This window comes from Physcomitrium patens, chromosome 8 (assembly GCF_059467195.1).
Source record: "Physcomitrium patens ecotype Gransden chromosome 8, ASM5946719v1, whole genome shotgun sequence".
In the NCBI taxonomy this organism is placed as follows: Eukaryota; Viridiplantae; Streptophyta; class Bryopsida; order Funariales; family Funariaceae; genus Physcomitrium; species Physcomitrium patens.
This window is the reverse complement of record NC_143417.1, coordinates 9,984,998-10,003,895: the sequence shown is the minus strand read 5'-3', so window position 1 is coordinate 10,003,895 and position 18,898 is coordinate 9,984,998. Positions and strand designations below refer to the sequence as shown.

The 18,898-nt window shown below is 29.6% G+C and overlaps 1 protein-coding gene across 2 annotated transcripts; it reads right to left on the bottom strand.

Annotated features, from left to right (window-relative positions):
- Nucleotides 1–5,278: 5,278 nt before the first annotated feature.
- On the bottom strand, nt 5,279–9,081 carry LOC112285342 (GDT1-like protein 3). Of its 2 annotated transcripts, none has more exons than XM_024526061.3 (9): nt 8,582–9,081; nt 8,131–8,199; nt 7,369–7,506; nt 7,107–7,205; nt 6,767–6,839; nt 6,516–6,595; nt 6,195–6,278; nt 5,985–6,044; nt 5,279–5,808 (listed from the first exon to the last, which is right to left on the bottom strand). In XM_024526061.3, exons 1-9 carry the CDS (start codon nt 8,651–8,653, stop codon nt 5,620–5,622), a joined length of 864 nt encoding a protein of 287 aa, XP_024381829.1. In that variant the 5' UTR covers nt 8,654–9,081; the 3' UTR covers nt 5,279–5,619. The 2 variants fall into 2 exon arrangements, with proteins under 2 accessions (XP_024381829.1, XP_090108625.1); XM_090252499.1 differs by having other exon boundaries at nt 5,985–6,019.
- Nucleotides 9,082–18,898: the final 9,817 nt, after the last annotated feature.

Genomic DNA, 18,898 nt, shown 5'->3' with positions numbered 1-18,898 from the left:
AGATTTTTCTCTCTTAATGAGTGTATATATCATACATAGTAAAGAAATTCAGTATGCAAGATTGTACACCTTCACCAATACTAATAGTCAAAAGTTTAAAGCTTGGCAAATAAGAGAATTCACCATTGGTCAATGCTAGAAAATTTTAAAAATTCATGAGCATATTAATATATTTGATAAACACCAAACCAAATATCATCTTTGTCACAAGAGTTTTTAGTAGATTCATGCACAATCTAAGAAGCAATCCATTTTCATTTGGCTTATCAAATTTACATATATATAGAAGGTGCAATAAATTTAGGAATATTTTAGGAGCATATTAAAAGTCCTTTAATATTAAGCTTCACATATTTAGACTAGGCCAATTACCAAGTTGACAAAAAATCTATTATAGAATAGATATTAAAATCAGTAGGAGGTCCATTCTCTTAGACATAAAATTAAATAAGAAACAATGGTCATATTGTCTATTGATGCAAAAGCACAAGTACAGACTGAAGGGATTAGAGAAGACATATGGCTTCAAATTTTATCATCTTAAATTCATGGTGTAGCTCTAGATCCTATTACGGTATTTTACAGTAATCAAAGTATACTAAAATCAGCACAAAATCCCATTTTCTATGGCAAATCTTAACACATGAAAATTATTATTTTATTATATCTAAAACAATGTACATACAAGAATGGTTAATCTCTTATATATATCCACAAAAAATTAGATTTCAAATAATTTAAATAAACCTTTGGACAAATAAAGATTTTTCAAGCTTTGGGATGAAATATGAATATATGATCAAAGTTTGCTAATATAAGACACCTCTTACAAAACACATTGTTTCTTTAAAACTTCAAAACTTCTTATATCTAAATCCCTTCTATCCACATACTTACATTTCATATTCCAACTAGGATAAGTATATACTAGGTCTTTGATTGAAAGCCATACTATAGAATTTTTTTAGTCCATTCACAAAATCACTTTCAAGCAAGCTCTCATCTTGTTCTTAATTTTTGTTATACTCATCTTTCTTGAATGACTACTACAGTTATCCAAAAACAAAATTAAAAAAATAATCTCAACAACAATGCAATATGGCAATGAAGAATCACAAGTTGAACAAGACATATTGGATCTAAATACCCAAAATAAAATTCACAAGTTAAGTTTATAGCCTTTAGTACAACATCATCAACAATAAAAAATAAATAAATAAATGAAAGTGCATACCTACCACCAACATCTCATTAGTATCTTAGCAAATTAAGAATCTTGGCTGACAACCAACTATCTCCTCAACATCCATCTTAAATAAAATGTCCCTTAATCATCATATCACCAAAAAAATAAAGTAGTATCTAACTTTTGACTTAATTAAGTTCAAATTATGAAAGATTCTAAGCACAAGGATGTATTAGAGCATTAAAATATTCTACTTAGAACCTTAAGATATCTAAGATATTAATAAATAAGTTTGTTAGTACTTCAAAGACTACTATATATCTAGTCTTCATACTAATATATGTAGTGATTTTACACAGTCCTATAACAATATTATTTTTTGTCATTGATATGTATGTATTCTATATTTTATGTATGCTTCTATTACCAATTGAATCATCAACCATCATTTCTATCATTATTGTCTTATATTTCTTTTCTTTTTTTTTGTAATATGGATGTCAACTTTAGAAATGTCAAAATTCATCTCTTGCTATAATATGTCATTGAAAGATAGCTCATGTAAAATTTGATCTTCTTAATCAAAAAAGTCTTACTTATCTAACTTAATTGAAAAGATTTAAATAAATTATACACAATTATCCATTTTCAAAGGTTTTGTAACATGTTCATACTCAAAGATCACATGATCCGTTTGCTAATCAACAATATGAGCATCAAATTTGGCAACGACTAATAACAATAGCTTATTATTGCTTTAGCAAGTTTGTTTTTGTAGTCAGATGGTCCTGTCTAATAAAACTTCACTCAACTCCAAAAACTTTATCCTAACAACTACAATCAATACTACAAATAATCCATAAGATTATAAAAATATATTGGTTTTTCTTGAATTTTAGTATTGGATGGTTTTCTAATTGAATTGTAAGTCGATATTGATATAAAGATATTGGAACAATTCAATTTAAAGCTTGTAACAAAAGTGAGGTGGATTTCACTAATGATTAATATATAGTGATTCAAAAAACTATTTCAATGTTGACATATTTTAAAAAGAATGATATATTACAAATGAATTATAGTGAATAATGACACATGGTTTGTATAATAAATAAAGTACTCTTTTATAGCTACCAAATGAGCCCAAGTTGAAAAGAATCCATCACATAATTATGGAGCTATGACCAATCCAATTTTGAACAATATTGAAATATTTTTTTGAATGTGGTATCCAATTACATATCAATACTTTGTAGGACTTCCTTTGGCCTTGATAAATACTTCGAACCTCCTAGGCATATTTTCTATTAACTTTTGGTACAAAATTGCTTCAATATTATTCTATTCTGCATCTATTCTTTTTCATAATTTCCAAATTTCATTTGGTTTTATCTTCCAGGTATTGAGCTAGCATTTGAGGTACTTCCAAAGATATTCTATGGAATTAAGATCAAGAGACTGAGTAAGCCAATCCATTACTTTAATTTCATGATCATCAAACTACTTCCATGTTAGTTTTGAGTTATGCTTGGGGTTGCTATCTTGCTGAAAAATCACCTTCTCTTTAAAAATGTTAGATTCTTCAATGTTAAGGAGTAGATTTTTTTTCAAGAATTTCTACAAATTACTTGGCATCCATCCTCCCTTCAACCTTTGCCATCCTTTCAACCTCATTCTATTCCATACAACTCCATACCATTATATTTCTAACCTCACACTTAATTATTTTTTGGATCTTCTTATCAAGCGACAATTGATCCTTTTATTTCCATACCTACTTTCTGCCATCAGATCCAAATCTATTGATTTTTATTTCATCTGACCAAATAATCCTCTTCCAATCTTCTATAGTCCATCCCTTGTATTTCAAAGCAGTATTCGAGCATTGTTTTTAATGGGGGGTAGATAGTAGTGGTTTTTTCTTCTTCATCACAACTTTCATATTCCATTTCTTGAGAACATTTCAAATGGTTTGGGTTGTCACAAGATTATTAATAATATTCTTAAGATTTTTAGCAACCTCAATACCATTTTTAGCCTTTCTAGTGTTGATTTGACAAATGATTGTCCTTTCATCTACTACACTAAGTTTTTTTGGTTTGTCTAATTTAAGATTCTCTCTATTAAATGTGATCTTTTTTGCTAGCCTAGAGATAATAGCTTTACTTCAGCTAAGTTTAAAAGCAATTTGGCTATAAGATTTTTGATAATGAAAAAGAACATAGGTAATATTGTCTTAGAGAGAGCGAGGAATGGGTCTCATAGTTGTTCAAGGAATTATCAAGGATATAAGAATCTGACAAAAAAATATATCAAGATTAAAGACAAAGAATGAGTTTGATAGCAAAAGTAGTTCCAAAGACTCCTATTTATATTATAACAAAGATTACAGAAGTCTATGGTACTTTTTATGGAAGTTTTTAGAAGTCTAAAGAAGCTTATTAAAGCCTATGGAACTTTCTAAAAGATTGGGAAAGATTCTACAAATATCTAAAAGATTCTAAAAATTTGAAGAAGATTCTAGAAGGTCCTAGAATGTAGTAATTTGGAATATGTCCATGCCAGGAATTGTGATTAAGAATGGTCCTTTTATAGATGCTAATAAGAATTAATGATATCATTAGATTAGTAATAATATTTTTATAGTAAATGTAATGATGATAGAATGTTGTAATATTGAATAATTAATAGAATCCAAAAATTAGACACCATATTCAAAAAATTGTTTCAATACTATTCCAAATTAGATTGGTCATAGCTTTGCAATTACCTAATGGATTCTTTTCAACTTGGGCTCATTTGGTAGTTGTAAAAGAATATATTATTTGCTATACAAACCACATGTCATTATTTACTACAATTCATCTATAATACACCATTCTTTCCAAAATATGTCAACATTGAAACAATTTTTTGAGTCACTATATCATGCATAGAGATATTGAGGGCCACTTTATGATATGGCCATTTGTTTAAAGAAATCATAGAAAATTTTACTTGAAATTGGGCAAAAGCTTAATGTAGAAGTCTATTAAAATATGATAAATAATATTTTTGATTTGTCCACTTAAATGATAATTGAGTTACTATTCATATTTGATCCAATATGTTGTGAAGTGAATAACTCTTTGGTGCCAAAATCATCATAAAGTGTTGCCATGTCACACATTTGACTAAAACATTTATTGGTCAATTTCTTCTAATATAAAGGTTGAGCAGTTAATTTTTGCTCTCCACCAATCATATTTCTTAAATCCTTTGTTTGTTTAACAATTGACCATAGTGTAACGTGGCCCTTTATGTTAGTTGATTGCATAAATGGAACAATTCAAAGCTCAATTAAATCCATCTCTTATACTAGCCAAGACTTTTTCTTGTATTATCTAATCTGATTTTAGGAATAACTTTGTCTACTATAATTACATGTAATTCTTCATTTATTAGATTAGACTTTGCTAGCATGTATTTGTAATTATGAACTACATCCTCTTACCTCTTAATTTGTACATGTAATAACTTTTATTTAATGAGCTTATTAAATTTTATTCAATGAAATTATATATATAAGCTCTATAAAATATACATACACAAATAGCTAAACATTAAAAAGTCCTTTGGGCTTCAAGGAAAACAAGAGCCATGCATTCTCATGCATATTACATTAAGTATATTTTATGGCACTAACATGCCACTAAGTCTACAATCTATACATGAGTGTGAATTAATTCTCTTCCATGATCAAAACATCACATAGTAGTGGTGCATACGTAAGAAGCCCCCTGGGCACTGAGTTTTTATACAAACATGAGATACATGAATTTTGAACAAAGAAAGAGACAACTAATTTGATATTCCTTTGAGTATAATTAAAGTTTGTCATGCTTGAAAACATTCTGCACTAGATTTCCTCAATTGCTACACTCTAATGAAAATATGAGTCTGATACCAAGAGAGTATCAAATTGGAACTCGAGGGTTAACATGCAATTAAAACCAAAGCAATATTTGTTCATTTCAGGGGGAAAAACTGACAAATAATGAGCATGATCCACTAATTGATGTAGAGATTCACAATGCATGGTGCACCTCCAAATTAATGACCAAAATCAAAATAAAAGAATAAAAGAATAAAATAAAGCCAGGTCTTCTTCTTGCCTGGACATCTGTTTGCGTGCAGAAATTTTTAAGCGAAAACTACAAGGGTTAGAATTCAAATCCTGAACCCAGACTAGTTGCAAAAGAGAGTACACAATTGTCAAATGTTCTAATCTGATACTGCTAGATAGGGTTGATGCCTCGATGATCATCATAGCAGGCAGTTATAAATAAATTTTAAATGTGAAGAAGGTATACTGGTGCAGGGGCCCTTGTGACTGGATTGAGTATCTAAATAATGGCTTGAGTATCTATTTGATTGAAAGAAATGAGGTTAAATTACAATGGAGGATAAAAGTGAGAGCTCACTGCAAAAAACAAAAACAAAAAGCCTCCAACAGTTGCAACAGTACGCTGTGATATTTTCAATGCCAAAAGTCGACCTCCAACCACAGCAACAGATGTACATACTGAGTGTCCCGCAATTGCACCGAGCGTCACTCCATAAGGATTTTTGTGTGCCCCAAGCTGTAAGCAACATAAAAAGTTGCTCAAGGACAGGAACTTCACAGTTCTTACTATTCACTTGAGAAGCATATAAGAGCATATAATGATTTTTTTGAACAAGAAGAATTACAGCATTAAATACATAATCGATTCTCCAGATCGCGGAAAGAACGTTTCAGAAGAGTGAAACAACGTACTGCAATAGTTGCAATTTGACTTCTATCTCCCCATTCTGCCAAAAAGGTCAAAATGAATGACTGCACAAATCCACAATAGCAGTAGAAGCATCTGTGAATAAAACGAATTGTTATGATACAATAGGTTTTGTGCAACATCATTCAGAAGCGGATATTTGCTAAGCCCATAGTTGATCTATTCACAGTAGCAATCATTTAGTGAAAACGCACCTCAAGAAATACTGGGGTACAGAATCGAGAAAAAACGCGACGAACTAGATTTTTCTTCTTTGGACCTTCCAGTTTCTCCTCAACCTGGACCGATGCTCCATAAAACGATCAAAACAACAATCAATGGACAAACTTATCGCTAAGCAGGGTGAATAAAGACCTCCAATTATGTCATATGATACCTGAAATGACCATACCTTCGATTATCTCACTCATTGCTAGTTACCAAGGTAGTTTTATCTCATTTTTAGGCACGAACAAAATGTAGATATAGTTTTAAAGAGAACTCAAGCAAAGACAAAACTTTTGGACCTCACTCACCTCTTCCATCTCCTTTTGAGGAGTGCTATCAGCAGTGTATGCAATATATAGAAGCCGGAGTCCAAAAAAAGTGTAGAGTCCTGTAATCGCCATTGAAGAAAAACAGTCACTAAGGGCACGGCATGCGAATTGCGGCAAAAACGAAGAAACCCACAAAACTTCGTAATTGTATTTCTGACATTTCTAACACGTCAAAATACGTAACTATAAGCAATTTGTAGACACAACTGAATAGTGTAGGAGCAAAGAACCTGTTGCGAAATTGTTGACAAGATTTTTGTTGATCAGGTTGGGCACAATTACGCCAAGTCCAGTTGACAAAATCTGTCTTACGACAACATTAAAAATTTGTGTAAGTTCACTGGCATCAAGTAACACATTGGGATTGACAAGGGTAAAACCCTGTACCCATTGTCAGATTCATTAGGTTTTACGGTGAAAATGCTTCACATGGCCCTTCAAAAATGAGCAATTGATTATGCCTTACGTGGAGTTCAACTTTTAACATATCCCAATGGAATCCAGAACCATGCCAAATTCTGACACAATGGTCCTTATGACCTTCTAAGCTACAAGGTGGTCAGAACTCACGGTCATGATGATAAGAGCTGACAATGCTCCAGAGAGCACAATGGCCCGTGGATGTCTCATCGCCATTAATGCAGCAATAATAAAGGTCTCGTCTCCAATCTGCAAAAAAGATGATAGGAATCACGTGTCGACCTTACCTGACAACCCATCATTTCCACATTACCCGAAAAGAAAATTACTTTAATCGCAAGTAACCAGAGATATTCCAATCTTGTAAAAAGAGTATTTGGGCACGTATGTTGACCTTTGCACCCATACTTACCTCACTAACTAGGATCATGGAGAGGCTTGTGAATGCGGCATCCGTGAACCCATTGCTTCCAACTGCGTTAGCGATCTCATGTCTTCCAGCTTCCTGTTTCACCCTCTTGGGAAATACATCATCTTGGTCCATTAATAACTGCACACACCAACACACAGGCCGATTGAGTACCCTTAAGCATTTCTCGAAAATCAACTTCATTCGCACATCGCGCCCATTTAGGTTTCTATTTCAGATATGGCATGCTACCATTTTATTATTTTCGACCAATCTACTCCAACGAAACAATTTAAGAGCTTTCTTCGAACGATCTCAGTATCAAACACAGATTTCAACAAGCATCAGACTACATAATTCCACAACCCTACAGAAAACTAGATTCGATAATTGTTAGGGCTCTTGAAAAACCATTAAGAGCTTGCCTGCGTCGAATAAGATGAAATTCACCACCCAGCTTATGCATTATTCTCGGCTGCATAAATAATTACACCTCCCAACCGAAGGCCGGGTGGACTGGGTTTTATAAGAAAGGAATTAGCAGAATTTTTAAATTTTCAGACTGAATGGAGACCTGGTGAGGAACTTGCCACAACCACCTAAGATCACTACTCAAAGGTTGAAATCTCGACGACTCGTTCCAAAGAGTAAAAACTACAAACCTGATTCAAATGCTCAAACCTGAACCAAAAAACACCAATAAACATGACGCTATACAAATGCTATAAATTACAATCCCTAGGGACAGGTAAGAGCTAGACATACTTTATTACGGCCCCAAGTAACGTCCAAATCCCTGAAGACAACACCACCTCCGTCTCCACCATTTTCCAACTGCAAACACCGCCAACAAATCCCAAGAAAACTACTTATCAGCCAAAATTTCCAGATCCCAAATGCGCAACAGCCTATGTCGCCCGTTCTAAGATTAAAAGAGGAAAAAAATAAATAATCAAAAAATAAATAAATCAACAGACAGGCCTTTTCATTCTGTACTAGACCAATATGAAAAAAAATCGTGACAACTTCAACACAAATCGGCATCCGCAACACCCCAAGGCGCACATAATTTTCACATTCTTAGAAAGTAACTGTATAATTCCTCAACAATACCACGATCCAAAACCCTGAAAGCCCCACAGCAAAAAACAGAAGAAAAAAAAAAACAAACAAAAAACAAAAAACAAAACAAAACAAAAGCAAAAGATATGAATACCTGATGTGCAAATAAGCAGGGAAGTAAGGCGAAGAAGACCATCCAGCGCATGGCGCGCGACGACGACGCCATGGACAGATCTATTAGTTTCCCCTGGTGATGGACAAAACCCAGCTCTCGTTCTAGCTCTCCTTACTCTTGCTTATTTCGAAAACTCGAATCGCAACAACCGGAGTTCACACGAACTGGCTCGGTTCCGCTCTGACCCATAAAGCGTACCCTCTCTGCCGACTTCCCCTCAAAGCTTGCGCAGATTAGAGAGAAGCCTGCTCTTCCTCTTCCTTCTCCTCCTGCTTCTACTTCTCCTCTTTCCACGTACCATCAGGTTTCCAAGTCTCAGGCATGACTGCCTCATGACCTGTTCCTACAGACCCTCGTTCGAAATGTGAAGCTCGGCTGGCAATTCTAGAGTCCTGCTCTACGCTCCAGGTCGACACTTTCACTCATTAACCTTGACTCGAGATAGACCTTTTAATTCATGGTACAACATTCTTCGCACGTAATTTCTGCGTAGCATTTCCTCCGGTGGCTCCATGTCATGGGGACCCTAATCCGTGTGCGCGGGCCTCAACGAATCTGATTGGAATTTCGTGTCAGAAAACGAGTACCTCCTAATGTCGGCAATTTGAGATTAGTCTCACACATGTTGAAAATACGCGATTTGACCGGAACATTTCCATCAACGAGTAAGCAAATCACACTAACATGGTCTTCCGTTACCAAGGAATGCTGCTATCTAAAAATCAGTTTACACTATCTGCCAACAATGCTTTTTTTCTTTTATATTTTTAATTTTAGTTTTAATTATTTTCTTCTGTTCTTTCGTCCACTGAGTAGATCCCACCAAATGAACAATATCGTGATCATATTACGGTCTGCTTATACAATTCTGTACTTCAATGACTACATAGAGCGTTTTATTCGCTTCGAGCAGAATCAAGTCACTACAAATTATTAAAGTAAAAAATAGCGTGTTGAATTTGACTAGGGGCCAATAGTTTCGCTGAAGTTGGAAGTGTAGGTTACCTTAAATTTTTTTATAGACAGATAGTTATTTTGTCGAAACTGATGGTGGATTTCAACGTGTGATTGTGGGTTGGCGGTTGGTGAGCCCGGACAGAAAGCCAACCAACAACCATGTATTCATCACAACAGATGAAACATGATTTTCCTTGGTTCTGAAGGTTTTTTACTTTGTGAAAAAATGTGCAATTGAACTCGACAACTAATGGATGCTCTTCGGTTAACTCTTCTGCAACCACAGCACCTAAACGATTGTGACCTTAATTCATGTCAGAGTGGAAAGCCACTCTCTCGTCAGGACCCAGAGATGCAACACTGCTAAGCTGTGATCTCAAAACATCAACTCCGTTCGCTTTCATTCTGGAGATTTGCACAGTACGCGTCAATCAGATTGGATCTTAACAGAATGTGGACGTAAGACGGTGGGTGGAGTGTCACAAGCGGTGCTAGAAGCTTCTTATTTCTAGTTTATGGAATGCTCTGGGGGGAAAGAAATAAAAATAAAAATAAAATCGTCCAGTTCTCTAAATCTAATTAAATTGATATAAAAACACATAAAAACATAATAATAATAATAATAATAATAATAGTAACTAATTCATGTCGTGCTTAGAGAAAAGAACTAGAGAAAATAATTCCTTTGGTAACGTTTTTCGACCCAGTGTTGCTGCAAACTAGAGTGATTGCTACTCACCTATTAAATGCATGCTGCTATTTCCATAGTAAAATAGTGATGATAATAACAAACTATGCTCAAACAAACTAGAAATGAGAATGATGACATGTGGTTTTTAGCCACATTTGCAGGAAGTACTGCCTGAAGATAGTTGATATGAAATCTGCATTACATGTCCCTCAGCTATTGTCACTTCAAGATGTGTAAACGTTCTAGAGTGGGCCCAAGATCTCCAACTAAAACATAAAAGACCAGGAATAAAACTTGACTCGTGCAATTCAAAACACCATCCGTTGAACGTGGCAGTACGGAACCCACCCAGGATCCTGAAAGAGCTCTCAATGGGAGATCTGACCTTGAAGAACGAAAACACAAAGTAAAATAGAATAAAATAATGAAGCAGTGGTTTCCAAATTTGTGAAGGTGAACAGATTTACCTCAAGCTTCACAGTTTTTAGACCTGCGCCTTCCCAACCAACTTCTAACTACACTTAAACCTAAAATATAAAATAATATAAAATAAAAAGATTTACAAACTAGCAACATAAAAAAAATTCAAAAAAAAAAAAAAAAAATCGCTTAGTTCAAATGCAGGTAGTAGTGGTCAATCACCATCAATAATTCAGATTCCTCCTGACAGAAAGATCACCGCTGATCTTAACTTCATGTGTCTGGGAGGAGCAGGCGGCAATCATCGGAAACACTTGCTGCTCACAGTTGTAGTGGAACCCAAGCATCCTTCACATGACATCCTGCCCACAAACCAACCTGCAACATCAACCAATCTGTCTTGAGCAATTTTGGTCTGAAGTACAAAATAATATAAAAAGGACTTATTTCTTTTTGTTGTAATAGAAACTTTTGGGAAGTGGATTGTGTTAGTTCATCACCAACAAAATTCTGCAAAATGCTCCGTCCCCAAGAACAATGTGTTCATTCCTTACACACAAAGCTTGCAAGATCAAATTCCAGATTGTACCAAGACTTATCTGGATATGTACGTCATGAGCCGAATGGGATTTAGGACGTAAAGTATACTAGAATGATTTGAAAGCAGCATCCCCATATAGTTTCAGAAAAAATTCAATTCAATTTAATTTCATCAGGAAATTACGTAAAGGTGCAAAAAAACACAAATGGCTTACCTGTCTTTCAACGTTGATGCTTCCGAGGGACCTCACCAGAACCTTTCGACTCAAAATGCAAAGCGTGACACAGAATCAAGCACTCTTTTACCGAGCCCCATGTGGGTATAATTCACAGAGTAGACACCGAAACAAAATGACAAATACCAAAACAGAAGTGCAAGTAATGTATTTAACAAGAAGATGAGTGCTGATATCGGCATAAAATAAATCATTGACTCAGCTGTTGGAAAAACCACAATCTACAATCGCAGTCTGATGCACACAAACTTATTCACAAATCCATCACAAATCAATTTTTCTCCACACTCTAAGAAAGACAAGACAAGACATGACGATGCACAAGAAGAAGAACCCTCTGCAGTGTTTCATCAGAATCACACTATTTTCCACTTCTCCCTCACACTCACATAAACCTCCAAAATATGACAACCGGATCAAAACCCTAATTGTATGATCGCGAGCATTTGAGGATGTAAAACCCACATTGCAAACGCTGTCTGATCTTTGCTTACGAACCATGTACATTTCTTTACAACTACAAGTAGACGTTCTGAAAAATTATATATATATATATATATATATATTCGAAGCTCTTCAATCACATCAGCACCGTTTTTGTGTTAAATTTTTTATTTTAATTTTATTTTTATATTGAGTGAAGATGACTGCCCTTGTGGTCATTTTTTTTGCAAAGGATTGGGTGAGCATGTTTGAAAGGGTCATTTGTTGCACACACTATTTTTGGTCTTTTCTAAAATAAAGTGGGTGTTTATTTGGCATTGAGGTGTTTTGCACACAAGTGTTGTTGTTTGCCATTCTTTATAAAGATTATGTTTTCATGATTGTTTTACATTGATAAACGTTGCTTCTTTGTGCACAAGTCTAATTATATATATATATATATATATATATATATTTTCATCCAATCATTTTTACAGATATGATAATAAATGAATAAACCATCTAACATATTGACATTAACAAATAAATAAACCAACTAACAACTTTTCGAAATAATTGATTTTGCTTGCACTGGACTTTTAAATCTTGGCTACTAACACAATTTCTTAGTAATTTCAGAATACTAATAAATTTAGTAATATTGAAAAGAATAATAATATTTACATCTTATTCCGTGCTAATTAAGTCTAAACGTTTTTTTGAATGACCAAGAAACTTTATCAAAGTTAACAAGTTATTTGTAAAAATTCATGGAAAATGAACTAAAATGTGAGAAATTTATGAAATGCAATAATATTCAAAAAGCCAGTCAATTTTTTTATAAAGTCAAAAATTTATAATTGTTATATAGGCTTAAAATTAAAAAATTAAAAAACATTTACATGAATATATATATATATATATATATATATATATATATATTAAAAAAATAAATCTTTTGTTTTTAAAATCATGTTGTAAATTTTATTTTTTTAGATTATATTTTTTTCATTTGTATCCTTAGTGTTTATATATATATATATATATATATATATATATAGAGAGAGAGAGAGAGAGAATTATTATTATTATTATTATTATTATTTTAAAACCATTTTATGAGACTTTAAAATATATATAATTGTTCATTGTATCAAATAAGATTCAAAATCACAAAAAAAGAAAAAAGAAAAAAGAAAATTATTTCCATAAAATTACATAATTTTTCTAAATTAACTATCTCAATAAAATACGGATGAGTTGAAATAAAATCATTTATGAGCTGCGTATAAAATCTTAGCTGCTTTTTAAAAGCCATGTTTATTAAACCAGTGGACCCAGCCTCATGATTCTTTTATGGAATAGTTAAATTAAGAAAAACAACAATAAAGCTTTATGCTTCAGTTAATGCTTGTAACCTTCACAGAGAAACTATCAATGATTCTTATATATTGTTTGTTAAGCATTAGAAAATGTGAATAGATATGTTTTGTACTCTGTTTCAAATACATTTTGTGATTGTTGTAAAAAATAAAAAAAAAAACAAAAAAAAACTATAAAAAAAATAAAATTTAAGAAATCTAATTCTATTTTTGTAATTTTTTTTAAGAATATTTTAAAATAAAACAAGTACCATAATATATTTGAGATATGTCAAACAATCCTAGACAATAAACTAGCATGTTCCAAATGCCACCACAATTGGCCATCTATTGTATGTCACCACATGCTACCATAGTTTTTGCTACTACAATGATAGTTTGCCATCCATTCAATAAAAAAGCCATTTTTTACTACAAAAAAATAATTTAAAGCTATTCAACTAAGATATATAAAACATATTTATTATTTTTAAACTATATTTAAAAAATACTTTAATATTTAAAATATATATATTATAGGATTTTAAAATATTAATTTATAATTAAATTTCTATAGATCTAAATTTACTTAAATTTTATTTATGATATAAAAACTATATTTAAAAAATAAAAAATCCACAATAAAAAATTTTATTATAGTTTTTCACCCTTTTTTAATGTCACTTTTTTTCTTTTGTTCATATGATATTTTAATAAATCAAATAATAAATAAATATATCTTTGAAAACATACCTATTAAAATTAATTAATCGTAAATTATATATATAAATATATATATTAAGAAACCTACTAATTTATTCTCTAATTTGATATAAAAATTAATTTATTAACATTTTTTAACAAAGACACTTAAGAAAAAACTAAATTAAAGCCATTAATACTTATTGCAACTAAAATAAATATTTAATTTATAAATAAAATATATTAAATTCTAAAAATATTAAAACTTAGAATATAAAAATAATTTTTATAAGAAAAAATTCATAATTTAAAAACAATAATTTGATAACTTCATATAATTATTTTGATAAAAATTAATTATATTAAAATATACTCAATGACAACAAAAAGAATATTTATGTATTAAGTTGCTCATACTAATTTAATTTTACTAAAATCTTAACTATAATTTTAAGGTTGTGTAATTAAGCTCTAATTTAAATATATTAAATTAGAGAATTTTATTTTAAAAAATTTAAAGTAAAGATTAAGCTAAAAAAACTAAAATGTTGGCTGCATTTTAATATTCTAAGATTAATTAATTCTTTTAAATGATATATTGAAAATTGATGTATCTCTTGCAGATTGAATTTCTACTAATTTAAAATTTCAATCAAAATAATGATATTTCTCCCATCTATAAACATAAATACAAAACCTTAATATTTTGTAGATAGATGCCACTTTGCAATATGAAGTTCAATTTTTTTTTCCATTCTTAAAAAACTTTTATGTATCAAATTTTAGCTATTTGTATTAGAAAAATTTAGATAAATAAGTTATTATAATTTATTATTAGATATATACTTATATATTATTAGAATTAATATAGAAACAATATAATATCAATTTTTTATTAAATTTAAGTTGAATTAAATCTAAATTAATTATTTTGTTTATTTAATTATCACCTTTTTAGAATAATTTTAAAATATATTATTTCTTATATCTAAATAGCAATTATATTTCTTTTTAATAATTAGAGCATAAAAATTTAGAGCATAAAGAATTGAAGCATATAATTCATAATTATTAAAATCTACATCTAAAAATATCTTAATTTATTTTTTAAAAATAAGAATAAATTGGAATATTCTTTATTAATATATATATATATATATATATATATATATATATATATATATATATATATATATATATATATGTATATATATCTTTTTATTTATGTCACTCTTTCATTAACTTCTATAAAAAATAAAAATTCTGAATAACCTATAATTTACTTATTTTAATATATATATATATACATATATATATATATATATATATATATATATATATTATAAAATAAACCTAAAGATTATATTTAAGTAATTTTTAAATAATATGAAATACTTTTTAAAAATAAATATATAATTTTAAGTATAAGTTATTCTATTTTTTTTTAAAAGACAACCTATAGATATTATTTTATAGCCATTTGTTGTATAATTCATATTTAGATTTTTTTTATAATTAACTTATAGAGAGATGTTATAGCAACCTTTCAATTTTGTAAAAGCCTCATCTACCCTTGCCACTTCATGATTCATTTTATACTCGTATCATGTCTCCAATTCCATTTCTAGCCCATGTTCCATGTTTCCAATACAATCCTACTCCATTCCTATCCCAACCTATGTTTCCACCTCCATAAACTTTTTCAAATTAATAAAATGATGATTGATTTGTACAATATATCAAAAATATTTTTAATACATATATCTCTTTAATCAAAATATAATTTTTTGAATTGGAATGGAAATTTTTTATATACAATATCAATTTATAAATAAATATAGATAATTTATTTTATCTTGATTTAAAATATATATATAATTTTATGATTTTTTATAAATATTTGAGTCAATAAAAAATAAAAATATAAATTATAATATTAAGTAAGTTACAAAAAATAATTTAAATTTTCATTTAAAATATTATTTCAAAATATAAATCAAATGGATTTTTTCATAAAGTTAAGTACGTACTTTTTTATATATAAAATTAATATTTTTGTCATCATTGCTAATTCTATTATATTATTATATTTTTATTACAACTATTTATAATGCACAATAATCTTATTGGTATATTATATAATTCAATTGTCATTTTATTTGTTCAAAACTTTTATGGAGATTGGTGTCATATGGAATGATTCATGATTTAGAAATATACTAGGTACTTAGCTATAGAGAATTTAGCTTTAATTTACTAGCCAAAATTCAATAAGTGATTTATTTTTAATATTGATAAAAAATAAATGCAACAATATTAAAGATATTTTACTAGTAAAAATATTTTATATTTAAGAAGGTTTGTACATAAGGCTTTCTAAAGCATTTGGAAATTTGTTATTATCCTTCAAATTTTTATCATAGCTCCATATCTCCATTTTTAACATATATACAAATTCTTGGCTTCCAAAAATCCCTTTCTTTTGCTTAAAATATTCAAATTATAGCCAAATCCTTTTAAAGCATTTTTTTTCTTACAAAGGTTTTTTTTTCTCCTTAAACTTTAGAATTTCATATCTCTTGATCCAACATTTTATTTTCTTCAAATTATCTTTTGGCAATAGCCATTTCATTTTTCTTTTTAGTATACTTGTTTTTCTATTTCTATTTCTTTGAGAGAGTCTCACTTGTTTATTTGTTGTCATCAAATTTTTCTCTTTGATAGATTGACAAGAGTGCACTTATAGTATTAGAGCTTTGTCTTCTCTTGATTAAGAATAGATTATTTCTTTTTCTTGATAAGACATAAGTGTATTAGAAGTCTAGATTATTATGTTCTAAATTAATATTATTTTTAGTATTTTTTTATTCTCAAGTCTTCTTTTTTGCTTGTCTTGAATAATATTAGATATTTTTTTACTTCTAAGTGTTATCATGGTAGAGCTTTTAGAAATGAAAAGTGCAATGGCACAAATATAAGAGCAATTGAGAGAGTTGATGCTTGCGATACATCAGCTCATTTTATCACTACTAAAAATAATAAAAATAGCAAGAAATAGAGATATAGATATGATTGGAGCAGCTTCAGTATCTACACCAAATCACATCCTTTTTCTTATAGTAAAACACTCTTCTAGTATTAGAAAACCTAAAGTTATCTTATTTGAGAAGTTTGATAGCAGAAGATCTAAGTTTTGAAGATTTATCAACCAATTATAATTTATGATTGAAATTCAACCTCAAAGCTATCTAATCCCGAGATTACAAGTTAGATTCATTGATACACTTCTTTCAAGTTCAACATTATTATGGTTTTTATCTTTTTTTGAATGACAAGATCTAATATTAGATAATTTGGAGAATTTTTTGGTAGAGTTCTAATCTACATATAAAAAACATAATGCAATTCGTATTGCAAATAAAAAGATCTGTATCTTGCGATAAAGTAATCAATTAATGATATTATATGCTTCATAATTTTGACAACTAGTGATTGATGTTAAGTAAGATGATACTGCCCTTATAAGTCAATTTTTCTATAGATTACAATATGAGGTAAAGAAATTGATGCTCAACTTACTTGATCCTCAAACATTGAATCAAGCAATTGACTTTGTTGTGAAGTATAACAATTGATTTTTTGAGTTTTAATTTAAGAATTGTACTAAAGAACCTCTATGCTATTACAATTCAGTGATGATATTGACAATTTCTCAATCTAAATATATTGATGTAGAAGACATGCAAATTGAAGCAATATGTTTTAAACATCTTATTAAACAAGATTTTTTTTTTTATCATAAAAAAATATTGTATTTATATTATAAAGAAGCTAAGTACATTACCTAATATTGTCGTAAGAAATGATGCAACTAGAAAATGAAGAATATGATAGTCAAAGATAAAAAATATTGAAAAACAAATTTGTCTAGTTACAATAGGAGCTGTGTAATTGGAATCTTATACAAAAAAAGATCATATTATCTCCTCAATATCCTCTCTTTGTTTTATAATAGATATAAATTTAGGATCTAATAATCACAAAATCTCTCTCTTAATAAATTCAGGCGCCTTAGCTTGTTTCTTTCATGAAGAGTTTGTTAAAAGCCATAGAATACTATTAGTACTAAAAACTAAACTTGTACATTTAGAAGTCATAGATGGCCATCCATTATCTTCTAAATATATTATTTATAAAATACTTCCTATAGATATAGCAATAAATGGTCATAGTAGTTGCATAATTTTTAATATGATTAAAAATCCTTCTAATCCAGTCATTTTAGGTTTATCATGGCTAGAAAAGTATAATCCTCTTATAGATTGAATTTCTCATAAACTTAACTTTCTTCAAAGTATTATTAAGAATTTTATAAAAAGCCATGAGTCTAATATAGCCAAATCCATACTCGTAAACATAAAAGCTTTGTTGCATGCTTTAAAAGAAGGATCACCTTTTGTTATTTATTCTATACCTATTTTTAATTATGAAAAGACTTTAAGTGGCATTCTAAGTTAGTATCAAGATTTTTAAGATATTTTTGAAAAAAAGAATGTAGGTATTTTTTTGGAGCATCATTCATATGATTGCTCAATCGACTTAAAAGAGAGAAGTTAGCCATTATTTGGTCTAATCTATAATTTATCACAAAATGAGTTGATTGAATTCAAGAAGTACATTGACAAGAACTTGATCAAGAATTTCATATGCTATTTCAAATCTCATGATGGATCTCCTATTTTATTAGTGAAGAAAAAAGATAGATTATTATAAATGTAGACAGATTATCGACAATTCAATAAGATTAATATTAAAAATAGATATCCCTTATCCTTAATACTTTTGATCAATTAAATCAAGCTAAGATCTATACAGAAATAGATCTATAAGGAGTGTATAATTTGATCCGCATTAAAGAAGGAGATGAATGGAAGAGTGCATATTGAACAAGGTATGGGCACTTTGA

Bases quoted from the DNA above. Each gene is read 5' to 3' on its own strand.
- LOC112285342 (XM_024526061.3), bottom strand. From the start codon at position 8,653: ATGGCGTCGTCGTCGCGCGCCATGCGCTGGATGGTCTTCTTCGCCTTA. The intron at 7,507-8,130 runs GTATGTCTAGCT...TGGTGTGTGCAG, and splicing joins TTACTTGGGGCCGTAATAAA to TTATTAATGGACCAAGATGA. The intron at 6,840-7,106 runs GTGAGTTCTGAC...GTCGTAAGACAG, and splicing joins CAGCTCTTATCATCATGACC to ATTTTGTCAACTGGACTTGG.